This window comes from Triticum urartu, chromosome 7A (assembly GCF_056163025.1).
Source record: "Triticum urartu cultivar PI428250 chromosome 7A, HENAU_Tu73, whole genome shotgun sequence".
NCBI lineage: Eukaryota > Viridiplantae > Streptophyta > Magnoliopsida > Poales > Poaceae > Triticum > Triticum urartu.
Window position 1 is genome coordinate 73,854,319 of NC_141879.1, and position 12,465 is coordinate 73,866,783.

Here is a 12,465-nt window from a genome sequence, read left to right on the forward strand (position 1 = left end):
ACCACGCCCCGGAGATGTGTGCCGCCTCTTCGGACATGCCACAACACCACCCGGTTGTGGTAGGTCATCCGATATATATATAAACACTTGGAGCAAAGTCCCCTTCGTATAGACCCGATGCGGCTGTTCCCCTTCCAGTTGCCGGCTGGCAGCGGCACCGTTCGTGAGGGGGGTCACACCGCTCTGTATAGAACCAAAAAATAATGTATGTATGCTTATTAACACATACGGTATGTAAGTTAGTTAAATAATAATAATAAAGAAAACAGTGAAGAAAAAGAAAAAAAAACTATATGTATGCTTATTAACACATACTATATGCTTATTAACATACTATATGCTTATTAACACATATTATATGTATGCTTATTAACACAATCTATATGTATGCTTATTAACACATACTGTATGCTTAATAATAATAATACTATATGGAAAAAAAGAAAAAAAAGAAAAAAAACTATGCCAACGGCAAAGCCGTCGGCATAGCTGCGGCCAGGGCAGATGGACAGCGCCGCAGATCGATGACGTGTCAGATATGCCTACGGCTGCCGTCAGCATAGGTCCTGGTCGGCGCGCTCTGGATCGGTGACGTGTCACCCGTATCTATGCCGACGGCCGCCCGTCACGGCCGTCGGCATAGATTTGACGTCGTTAGCCGGCTGTGATGCCCGTTGTCGGCGGGCCCGCATCTATGCCGACGGCAGCTGTAGGCGTAGTCTCGGATAAGCCGACGGCTGTTGTGTGCCGATGGCTGCTGTCGGCGTAGACGTGGATAGCCCGACGGCCGTTGTACGCCGACGGCCAGGAGCTAGCTGTCGGCATAGCTCGGACTAGGCCGACGGTAGCCGTCGGCATATATTTGGCTGTCGGCTTAGAGCCCTGTTCCGGTAGTGCAGCTCTGCCCCATCTCATCTCACACACCGCTACTCATCTTGCCTCACACACTTCACTGCCAGCTACTAGTTCACTTGCTTGGGTTCTCCTGCCACCAACCTCGCTCGCCAACATGTCGAGGGTGACCCGCGCCTACCTCGACCAAAGGCTCGACGCCGCCAATCGCTGCTCCAGAGGTAACCAAAACGACACGATGGCCTGGCCCGCCGGTTCACCGTGCCGGCTCTTGCCACTCTGTTCTACTCCAGTAGTACATTGCAGCTTTCTGTACTGTCTGTGCTGAAACTTGGTCGTCATTAACACCCCGGTGTTGGTTCGAAACTGCAGAGGCCGCCATGGCGGGAACCAAGGCCGCGGCTGTCGCCACCGTCGCTGCTGCAGTCCCCACTGTAAGTGCCCCCGTTTCTCAGCCAACACAGCTAGTTGCAAGGACGAACAATCATCTCACCAAGTTCTTCCTCCATGCCTTTCTCTGTAGCTGACGAGCATGAGGATGCTGCCGTGGGCGAAGGCCCGCCTCAACCCGACCGGGCAGGCCCTCGTCATCTCGACCGTCGCCGGGATGGCCTACTTCATCGTTGCCGACAAGACCATCCTCTCCATGGCCAGGAAGCACTCCTTCGAAGACACGCCGGACCACCTCAAGAACACCTCCTTCCACTAGTTTGATCCATTATTAGTAATGCCCAATAAACCTTGTACGCCAAAGTGCATAGCGTACTGATCAGCAAGGGAGGTCAGGGATGCTCCCGTCCCGGATAGTCTTGTACTGCGAGTGCAATTGCTCATTTCGTAATATATTTTTCATCATGCAAGTAGCCATGTACAGTATCTTTTGAGCTGGCAATACTGAATGATGCACCAGCATTTGTTTAACCAAATTTTTCCAACTATCGTGGCTATTTTTATGAATCAGTCAGATTATATAAAAAGTTAAGCAACCTCAAGCTGACGTTTAGTTTAATCTTGTTGGCTCGCTGCCACCCACGTGGCTAGGACATCAACTTTTTTTTAATAGTACATACACAAGCGCTCATACATACGCGCATGCACTCACATCTGTGAATGCACACACGCACCAGGACATTGACTTGATCAGCTAAGAACATCTAGTACTCACATCCTAGTTTCCACTTAGCAAATTCACCGACAGTGCTGTTTTGATCCGAGGTGATCTCAGAAAGATGCCGAAATTTCTCAAAGCGGGGTATTTACACACCATGCATCATGTCAAAAACCAGTATTACATTTTCATTGCTTGCTGCCAGTGATCTTCCCAGAATATATAGTTGTTTAACTATCAATAAGTCAGTCCACACAACTGAATCGTCATGTTCGGTGGCGTTTGGTTGTGTGGTTATCCACCATAGGGACAGGGATAAGCAGTTTTCCTGAGGATGCCACTCGTTTGGTTGGAGAGCAAGAGAGGATATGGATAGCCAGATGCCTGGGAATATTCGGCTAAAAGCTGGCTGAGGAAAGTCGCGAGATTCTCGCGGATGAGGGCAGCCACTCGCGTGCGAATCGTTTTCCTTTTCCTTCTTCTGTCTTACCCCTCACCCGAGCGAACCTTCACCGCTCCCTCGCCCGAACAAAGAAGCGGCGGCGATGATTTGGATCGGGGTGGCGGTACGAGTCAACAAGGACTCCGGTGCATTTCAGGTTCAAATCCTCAGCGTCTCTCCTCCCCCTCTCTCTTCTCCGTCTCCTAGTGGCGAGATGTGGCCATGGGCTGGTGGGGAGTGGGAAGCGCCGGCGGCTGGGAACGGGGAGATCTGGCGGCGGGGAACGTTAAGCTCCGGTGGCTGGGAACCGCGAGATATCTGGTTGTGGGGATTGGAGAGAGCTTTGGCTAATTAGGAACACGAGAGGCAAGCTTCTCTGTTCTTTCTGTACATGTGACCTGATGCTCTTCTCTGTCTCGTTTCTTTTTGCAGGTCAGACGAAGACACCCGTAGCATCGTGCCAGTGAAGAAAATAGTTGTAACTTGTCTATGATGTTGGACTATAGTGTTGAGTGTTGGATTATGAAGTTCAACTTTAATTCTATTCACAGCAAACATACAAATGCCTATCCCTAGCCACCTCTTATCCTCCCAACCAAACAATAAGATGTGGTCATCCAACTCACCCAATCCCTCACAACCAAACGGCATAAATTGGCTATCCCCAACCACCTGGTTAAGGATATCCTCAGCCAAGTCATTCTCGCCCACGAACCAAACGCCAGCTTCGTGCTCAATCTGGCAATTACTCCGGCGAATCACACATCTCGTTTTGTATATGCATATGCGATGTATAATATGTTTTTTATGTGTACTTATTTATAGTACATAAATTTAAGTGAATGGCAGACATGCACATGTGATGTGCTCCCTTCATTTCTTTTTAGTCTGCATATAAAATTTGGTCGAAGTCAAACTTCGTCAATTTTGACTAAGTTTATATAAAAATATATCAACATTTACAACATGAAATTAGATGCATCACGAAAAATTAATTTCATATCATATAGCTTTAATATTGAAGATTTTGATATTTTTCCTACAAAGTTAGTCAAACTTTTCAAAGTTTGACCGTGACCAAATTTTATATGCAGGCTAAAAAAAATGGAGGGAGTATATATGTTTTTTTGTTATGAACACGATGCCATTGGTGTGAAAGTGGTCACAATTTTGTTTACTTAAATTTGGAATAGATTAGTGTAAATATTTGCACGACACCAAAATTATTTCAGATCTCACCAAAATCTCCGAATTTTATACGATGTAGAATTTAATATAGAATCAGTTCGTCTAAAATTCTTTGGATTTGAACAACATTAGTCCAGTTATGACACGGTTCTCATATAAGTTATCATTGCTACATAACTTCCTTTTGCGATTTCATCCCTACAAGCGCGCTTCGCTTTGCTGTTGCTGGATTTCAGAAAGATAGTTTTTGGTTTGGTGTGGAAGAAAGATGATGGAGTGGTTTTTAATGTGGTTGTTAGTGGGATTTGTTGGCGGTGTGATTATGTATTATCTTCTAATCAATAAATACTTATGTGAGGAAGTTCTGTTCAAAAAAAAATACTTAGGAAAGTTTCTTGCGTTGGTTGCCTCATGAACTATATTGCCGCCATAGCGTCACATGCTGGCGCTTCTTTTTTTAGATGGCGAAAGGGTGCACAACACAGGACTAGTGTGCTTTTACAAGCTGGTTGTTGTCCATTAATTTGAGAAATCATTCACCCAATCAAAATCATGAATCAAATACAAAATTGAATGCCTCAACTAAATGAAAGAGCTTGTTGAGAAATAGTTGACCTGATCAAAATTGTAAATCAAATTCAGAATTTAAAACTTCAATTCAGTAGGAGGGCTCCGAAATGAAGGAGCATAGTGAGTTAAATGATAGCTATAGTAAACAGACTTCACATTTTCTGAATGAGCGATCAACACCTGGCAAAAGGGCTAGCATGAACACTGGGGAACGATACCAGCCAAACAAAGGATATGCAGGGAACCGCTGGTGGGGTATGATTGCCGTCGGGTTGGCGGTAAACTGGGAGCGCCCACCCCACACACATCGCCAACAAAACGGAGGGCACGCTGACAGACACTGCATTCACGCACATGCTCCTACCTATGTCTTATCCTACGCACGAACACGCTCCCTGCCAACCCCAATCATCGATCCACGCCTTATCTTTACGCGGTTGCAGAGGCGAGGCGCGTGTGCTCTGCCGCAGCGCCGGCCATCCCGCCTGCCGACAGGGGCAGGCCCACGTTGGCCCAGGAGGTAGCCCATGACACCGGGTAAAAAATCATCTTACCTTATACATTAGAGCCCATGTAGGCTTAGACACCCCTAAATTTCCTAAAGGGACACCCCGTCCAGACCAAACGGCTACAGCTAGCCAACTAGGGCCCAGACGGCCCAGCCGACAGGCAGCGCGTGACGCCCTGGAAAAGGCCCACTACACACATTGATCGATACGTACCTGCCTTCGCCTGTCGCCTCGCCTGTTCCTCTAATCGCCGCTGCGCTTCGTGCCCCTGTACGCCTCGCTCGCAGTCGCCGCCAATCGTCAGATCGCCCCAATTCGCCCAATCAGTGTAGAAACAGATAATAGGTATCTTGCACTATGCGTCCGCCTCTATTGCAATTTCCAAATTCTGTTCTAATTCTTGCGTTCTTTCTCTAACCCTAGGAAATTAGGGCTACTGGATAAGACTAGAAATTTTGATTGTATTGGCTGTTGGACTATTTGGCTATTGTAGTGGTAAGTGGAGAAGAATATTTCAATACTCTAGGAGACTAAGACGGCTGGAAGCACCGGCAACATGTAAGTAAGCTTTATTTTACAGCCATGCAATTGCAATTCAAGTAGACATGATTCGTAGTTTTATACAGTTTGCCAAAAAATTGAACTACTTGTCTGCTCGGCGGCTTTGATCCCACATGAATCATTTCATGATTTCAACTTAGAGCATTTGATGAGTCTAGCTAAACATTATCCAAAAGATTTCGATGATGGAGAACTCACGGACCTCGGACATCACCTTCATCTTTACATTGCGTATGTCCGAGCAAATGACCGCTCCTCTGGTATACCCCTTAGTTTATCGACTTTTGAAGCTAGTACTAATATTGCCTGTTGCCACTGCTACAGTTGAGATATATTTTTCAGCTATGAGAATTGTGAAGACATATTTGCGGACTTGTCTTGGTGGCGACGCCTTGATGCACAACCTTATTTGTTATGTGCAGAAAAATGAAATGAGGAAGGTTAGTAATGATCCGGTAATTGTGATCGCTTTGAGGCCATCAAAGAATTTAGGAAACCATTATAGAAAGGTAATGGTTTTAACTTACTTATTACATAACTGTAATTAATATGTATACCTAGTTGCTAAGTGGTTTCATTTCTTTTAATTTGTAGGCAATCAAGATCAAGTGCTGCATTTCCTCGTCATCAGTTATACTTTATTCACTAATTGGGGACTTTAATTTGATTTCCTTTACCGTTCAATTTCCTACAGTGAATAAATATTTCCTTTACCGTTTAATTTCCTACCGTGAATATTATGACTTGATATTCACATATATGTGATAGACATGTGACCCCGGGTCATTTTTGTCCTGGGTCCGCCCCTGCGTGCCGATACCACCGCTCGTCTTGAAACCACGTTCTCGCTTCCCGCCGTATCAGCTGAGCTCACCGTCCTCTCAGTGCGCCGGTTTCGCGGTTTCTTGCAGCCTATAAATCCGGCCAGAGCAACGAGCTGTGCCCCATCCCATCTCACATACCACTACTCATCTTGCCTGACACCCTTCACAACAGTTCACTTCCTTGGGTTCTCGTACCACCAACCTCTCTCGCCAAGATGTCTACGGTGACCCGCGCATACCTCGACCAGAGGCTCGCCGTCGCCAAGCGCTGCTCCAGAGGTACTAACCAAAACGATATGATGCATGGCCCGCCGGTTCACCATGCTGGCGATGCTCTTGCCACTCTGTTCTACTCCAGTACATTGCGGGTTTGCGTAATGTTTGCGCTGAAACTTGGTCATCGTTAACATCCCGGTGTTGATTCGAAACTGCAGAGGCCGCGGCTGTCGCCACCGTTGCAGCAGCAGTCCCCACCGTAAGTGCACATTGCTCAGCCGGCACGGCTAGTTGCAAGGACGAACAATCTCACCAAGTTCTTCCTCCGTGCCTTTCTCTGCAGCTGGCGAGCGTGAGGATGCTGCCGTGGGCCAAGGCACACATCAACCCAACTGGGCAGGCGCTCATCATCTCCATCGTCGCCGGGATGGCCTACTTCATCGTCGCCGACAAGACCATCCTCTCCATGGCCAGGAGGCACTCCTTCGAGGAAGCGCCGGAGCACCTCAAGAACACCTCCTTCCACTAATTAGGCTGTAATAGATCCATATTAGTAGTGCGCAATAAGCCGTATGCGCCGGCTCTATCGTACGTATCCGCTGAAAGATAGTATAATGTTCAGCACTTACCCGAGATCAGGCGAGGCTTGCAGACAGTGAGTGGTGTGGTGCACCTGCTCTTCTCTGCGTGCAATTAGCACTTATCTGATGAACAGTGGCGGAGCTTGGGCAAGAATCATGGGGGCCACTGGCTGGGGGGGCAAACAAATTCACTATAGGTTGATTTTTGGTGCAAAAATAGGCCTAAAACTAAGATATATACATGTATTTTTCTGTGAGCTGGGGGGCCACCACCCAGGTTGGCCCCATGAAGCTCTGCCACTGCTGATGAAGTAATCATGCATGTATCCAGCCAGTAATCTTGAACTAATTATAACTTGCGTTTGTCCAACTTAGGTTCACCTACCATCACCCATATTGCATTTTCTTGTTTGTGGTTATCATTTGACATGTGGCAGTGTCAGAACATGCACAAGACCGAAATAACTCTGCATTCTTTGGACCCCTAATAATCCTCCCCTGTTTTGCGATGCACATGGGGATCATGCCATCTCACTTGTTAAATCGGATTTGTCTAGGACACATCTAGATGTGCCTTACTTATTGCATATCTAAGTGACACAATCAATGACATAGGACTTAGATGTGCAATACTTACGACACATCTAGATGTGCTTTAGCACAGCTGTAAATCATTTGATAAGATTTAATAGATGTTGTGGCAAATTAGGAAAGTTTTTAAAGAAAAAGGAAAAAAAATCTCATAGCACTCCTTCATTTTAACAAAGCAGAGCACAAGAGCATGACGTACGCATACGGCGTTTCCCCGATGTTGATCATCATCATCAACTCTACATCATCGTCGTCCAATTCCGATGAATCGATGAACTCTTTTCGAATGAATTCATCAAGCTCCTTGTCTTTATACTCCCCATCCAATGAGCTCGACGAATCCATCATTTTACCTACAAAAGAATCCATGAACTCTTTTCGAATAAATTCATCAAGCTCCTTGTCTTTATACTCCCCATCCAATGAGCTCGACGAATCCATCGTTTTACCTACAAAAGAATCCATGAACTCTTTTCGAATGAATTCATCAAGCTCCTTGTCTTTATACTCCCCATCCAATGAGCTCGACGAATCCATCGTTTTACCTACAAAAGAATCCATGAACTCTTTTCGAATGAATTCATCAAGCTCCTTGTCTTTATACTCCCCATCCAATGAGCTCGACGAATCCATCATTTTACCTACAAAAGAATCCATGAACTCTTTTCGAATGAATTCATCAAGCTCCTTGTCTTTATACTCCCCATCCAATGAGCTCGACGAATCCATCGTTTTACCTACAAAAGAATCCATGAACTCTTTTCGAATGAATTCATCAAGCTCCTTGTCTTTATACTCCCCATCCAATGAGCTCGACGAATCCATCGTTTTACCTACAAAAGAATCCAAACAAACTGCTCGGACATTATTGAACACATAGAGTGTAAGATGTAGACGGGAGGAGCAAGACGTACCGCGACGCCGAGAATGGCGGGTAAGAGTTTTGTGGCGGTGATGCCAATGTTGAGGACGGCGGCGAAGCTAGTGAAGGGCCGGCACGGACGAGGGAGAAGAGAGGAGAGAAAAAGGGCAGGTTTGACTAGGTTGGGGCGATTTGATGAAATTTGTGGTGCGTCTGTCGAATCCAACATAGCAGACGCATCCATACCTCCACATATTTGCTCCAGATATAGGTTGGATATGAGGGGTGCCGGTCGGCCCTGACATATAAGACCGGTTTGAGGGTGTCGGCTGGGTTGCTATTTCTTGATCGGTAATAAGTGACCGGACCGTCCGCCCGGACATATAGGGTCAATATAGGGGGTCAATTGTAGATGCTACTAAAGTCCCGTGCTTGACCAGACATATAGAACCTGTTTGAAGGAGCCGGCTGGGTTGCTATTTCTGTCAGTGATCGAACCGTCCGCTCGGACATATAGGGTCAATATAAGAGTCTGGCTGTAGATACTCTAAACTTGTTTAATACTAAAATTCAGCCCAAATGAGTATAGCGCATAGTTATACCTAGCTGAAATAAATTTAAATTTGAACTCATGTGAAAATTTTGAGCGGCATCCACTTGGTATTTTTCGGTACACGTGTTTCTCGCCCCCTCTGGGTGTTCTTTTTGGTATTGCGAAAACCTTGGTGAGGGTCAAGATCCACGACGACGGGAGATCTACGGTGGTGGTGCGAGCAGTGACAGTGAAAACCTTTACGTCATTTGCACCGCAAAAAAAGCCTTTACGTTATTTGAACAGGTGATCAACTTTATATTTCCCGGCAAGCAAGGTGATCAACAAAGGATTTGCAGCGAACTGGATTGCGTCCGGGCTGGCGGAAAACAGGCAGCGCCGGATCCGGGTCCTCCGGGCGTCGGCAGCGCGGATCTCGTCGAGGGGGTTGGTTCCGGGGGAAACCCCTGGCCGGCGCAGCCACACCGCAGGCGACGCCCTGGGCGCCGTACCCCTTCCTGGAGGCTGTGGTGAGGATCCTTCCCCCCTCCTTCCGTTCCCTGCTAGGTGAAAGCCTAGGTCCCCTGATTCGGGCGGCGGCGACACATCCGTGTCGTGTTCCTTCTTGGAGGCACAGTTCGGGGATTGTAGGGGCGGCGAGAGAGTCGGGTTGTGGGTGTGATGGTGGAGGGTGGCAGTTTGGCTCGGCGCTTCACTGCCTTTTCTTCGGTGGCTCATCGCTGTTGCCCTTGTTGCTGCGACTGTGGCCGACAGCTCTAGCTCTTCGGTGTGGCTTAACCGCGGACGACGACGGTGCTCGGAATGGTGTGCTCTGAGCTAGCAGGTCTGCTCCTAGTTCTTTCTTCATGTGCAGCTTGGGCGTCTTCCTCTGGGTTCTAGGGTGAACCGAGCTGCCGCCTGCCGGTGCGGCATCCTTTGAGCCAGGATGGGAGGGCAGGGGCCCTTTGCAGTGGCAGTTCCAGAGGAGTGTCAGTATTGTCTTCGAGTTTGGCTACGATCACGAAGCTTGCGCGGTGATGCATCCTCTCAAGTCCGTAGCTTGTCCGGTTGGTGTAGGTCGTCCTGTAGGGTGTTGGCGGCAGCATGGCGTGTTCTTGCTATCGCTGCTGCCTTTATGAGTCTGTTTCGCTTTGCTCCTTGTATCAGCCGCTTGGTTCTCTTCTTGCTTTCTTTGTTAGTTGGTGTTTTTGTAATCCTGGCTGGTTGATGGATTTGTTAATTGAAAGTCAGGCTCTTTTTGAACCTTCGTTTTAAAAAAACAGGCAGCGCCGGGACAGATCGCCAACAAAACGGAGGGCACACTCACGCACATGCTCCCTGCCAAACCCGATCCATCGATGCCTTATCTTTACCCAGTTGCAGTGTAGTGGTCACCAAAAGGAATCAGAGACCGCGGGGTAGGATGGTTTTTATATGCGGACCAAGGAGGCGGCGCCACCTGTGCTCTGCCGCAGCGCAGCGTAGCGCCGGCCATCTATCCCGCCCGCCCGCCGCTCGTCTGAAAACCACGGTCTCCGCACGCCGGTTTCGCGCTTTCTTGCAGCCTATAAATCGGGCCGGAGCACCCAGCTCTGCCGCATCTCATCTCTCACACACACCGCTACTCATCTTGCCTCCAACTTCCCTACTACTCTTCCTCTTGCTGCCGCTTGCTACTAGTTCACTTTCTTCACTAGCTAGCTACAAGTTCACTTCCTTCGTCACCAAGCTCTCTCCGGCGAAGATGTCGACGGTGACCCGCGCCTACCTCGATCAGAGGCTCGCCGCCGCCAACCGCTGCTCCAAAGGTAACCAAAACGATATGCTGGCCTGCCGTTCTGTTCTAGTATTACATTGTAGCTTTCTGTACTGTCTGTGCTGAAACTTGGTGATCATTAACATCCCTCTGTTCATTCCGAACTGCAGAGGCTGCCATGGCCGGAGCCAAGGCCGCGGCCGTCGCCTCCGTCGCGGCCGCAGTGCCCACCGTAAGTACTTCATTACAAGCAACCATTCACTCTGCACGGCAAGTAGAGAATACCGTCTGATGTCGTCCGTGCGATTTGTCTGCAGCTGGCGAGCGTGAGGATGCTGCCGTGGGCGAGGGCGCACCTGAACCCAACCGGGCAGGCCCTCATCATCTCCACCGTCGCCGGGATGGCCTACTTCATCGTGGCCGATAAGACCATCCTCTCCATGGCAAGGAAGCACTCCTTCGAGGACGCGCCGGACCACCTGAAGAACACCTCCTTCAACTAATCAGCCTATAATAGATCTATTAGTAGTACTGTAATGTTCAGGCAGCACTTATGTGATATCAGGCGAGGCTTGCAGACAGGCAGTGGTGTAGTACCGCGCTTCTCTGCGCGCAAGAACTTATCTGATGAAGTGATCTTGAATTAATAATGACTAGCATTTGTACAACTCTGCTTCAAATGTGGTGAACTTGTTGGTGGTTATGATTTGAATTGTTCACTGGCAGAGCATCCTTTGACATCCCCTGCTCCTCCCCTGTTCTGCGATGGACGTCAGGATGATGCCACCCCACTTTGTTAAATCTTTTGCAGACCGGGCTGAGGGAGGCAGGTGGCTCTGTAGGGTGGCCCCTGTAATCTTTCACTTCAAATGTTGTGTACTGCTATTTTGAACATTTGTGATGATAAATGTGAGTTTAAATCACCACTTTTCATATACAATAGTAACCTACATTTAGTATTTTCTTTGACTTTTTAGTTGAAAAACACATCCGTTTCTAAATATAAGCCCTTTTAGAGATTTTAATACGAACTATGTTCGGATGTATGTAGACATATTTTAGAGTGTAAATTCATTCATTTTGCTTTATATGTAGTCAGTATTGGAACCTCTAAAAGGGCTTATATTTAGGAACGGATGGAGTAATAATAAGTAAAAGTTGTCAAAAGGTTAAAATTTGACACGGTGTCCTAATATTGGTACATGAACTTGCCATGGAAATCTCACATGATTTCTCAAAAAGTGGAGAAATCATTTCACTAGAAATGGCCCCTTTAGGCACGGCATCCGAATATTGGTACATGCTTAGTAGTTTCAAACCTTGGGCAGATTTCACTAATATAGGCCAAAATTTCTCCAAAAATATATATTTTAGAAATTCATATAATTGCATAGCACAAGCATTCAACCATTTGAAAAATATATATTTTAGAAATTCATATAATTGCATAGCACAAGCATTCAACCATTTGAAATACATTGTTCGCCAAACGGAAACATAACACATCAACTCCAGCGTATTAATAGGGATCCCCATACATTACCACAACTACAAATCCCTACCTTTTCCGCTTACTCCTTGTACTTGTGTTCTCCGGGAATGTAGAAAAATAATACAACGAAAGTGGCACAGTCTTTCTTCTCTTCCTGCAATTGATTTCCCACTCTTGCTCATATGCATTCCACTATGCTGAAGCAGGTCCGCGTCTCTCGCTTGATAGCAGAGTAGGGCAGGTGTGTGACTCCGTGTTAACCTTGGCCTGAAATGGACAAAAATTATGATATCATAGGGAGAACAACATTAATAAGATATGGAAATACCCACTATACATAGGGGATTACCTAAAGTTGGTGATCATATTTCATTGCAGGTG

General features: G+C 47.1%; 3 protein-coding genes and 2 long non-coding RNA genes across 5 annotated transcripts; all 5 read left to right on the top strand.

Moving 5' to 3' along the window:
- The first annotated feature begins 985 nt into the window (after positions 1–985).
- On the top strand, positions 986–2,069 carry LOC147957923 (early nodulin-93-like). The gene is made up of 3 exons (XM_087531404.1): positions 986–1,073; positions 1,225–1,286; positions 1,376–2,069. The coding sequence occupies exons 1-3, from the start codon at positions 1,010–1,012 to the stop codon at positions 1,559–1,561; spliced, it is 312 nt and encodes a 103-aa protein (XP_087387530.1). The 5' UTR covers positions 986–1,009; the 3' UTR covers positions 1,562–2,069.
- A 218-nt stretch (positions 2,070–2,287) lies between these two features.
- On the top strand, positions 2,288–3,278 carry LOC125519743 (uncharacterized). Its single transcript, XR_007288297.2, has 2 exons — positions 2,288–2,559; positions 2,835–3,278. It is a non-coding gene; the product is annotated as an uncharacterized LOC125519743 (long non-coding RNA).
- A 1,567-nt stretch (positions 3,279–4,845) lies between these two features.
- Positions 4,846–5,956, top strand: LOC147957924 (uncharacterized). The gene is made up of 3 exons (XR_015609647.1): positions 4,846–5,014; positions 5,093–5,739; positions 5,825–5,956. It is a non-coding gene; the product is annotated as an uncharacterized LOC147957924 (long non-coding RNA).
- A 204-nt stretch (positions 5,957–6,160) lies between these two features.
- On the top strand, positions 6,161–6,898 carry LOC125526691 (early nodulin-93-like). The gene is made up of 3 exons (XM_048691334.2): positions 6,161–6,333; positions 6,489–6,529; positions 6,614–6,898. The coding sequence occupies exons 1-3, from the start codon at positions 6,270–6,272 to the stop codon at positions 6,797–6,799; spliced, it is 291 nt and encodes a 96-aa protein (XP_048547291.2). The 5' UTR covers positions 6,161–6,269; the 3' UTR covers positions 6,800–6,898.
- Positions 6,899–10,244: 3,346 nt separating this feature from the next.
- Positions 10,245–11,330, top strand: LOC147957925 (uncharacterized). Its single transcript, XM_087531403.1, has 3 exons — positions 10,245–10,644; positions 10,763–10,824; positions 10,910–11,330. Exons 1-3 carry the CDS (start codon positions 10,260–10,262, stop codon positions 11,093–11,095), a joined length of 633 nt encoding a protein of 210 aa, XP_087387529.1. The 5' UTR covers positions 10,245–10,259; the 3' UTR covers positions 11,096–11,330.
- Positions 11,331–12,465: the final 1,135 nt, after the last annotated feature.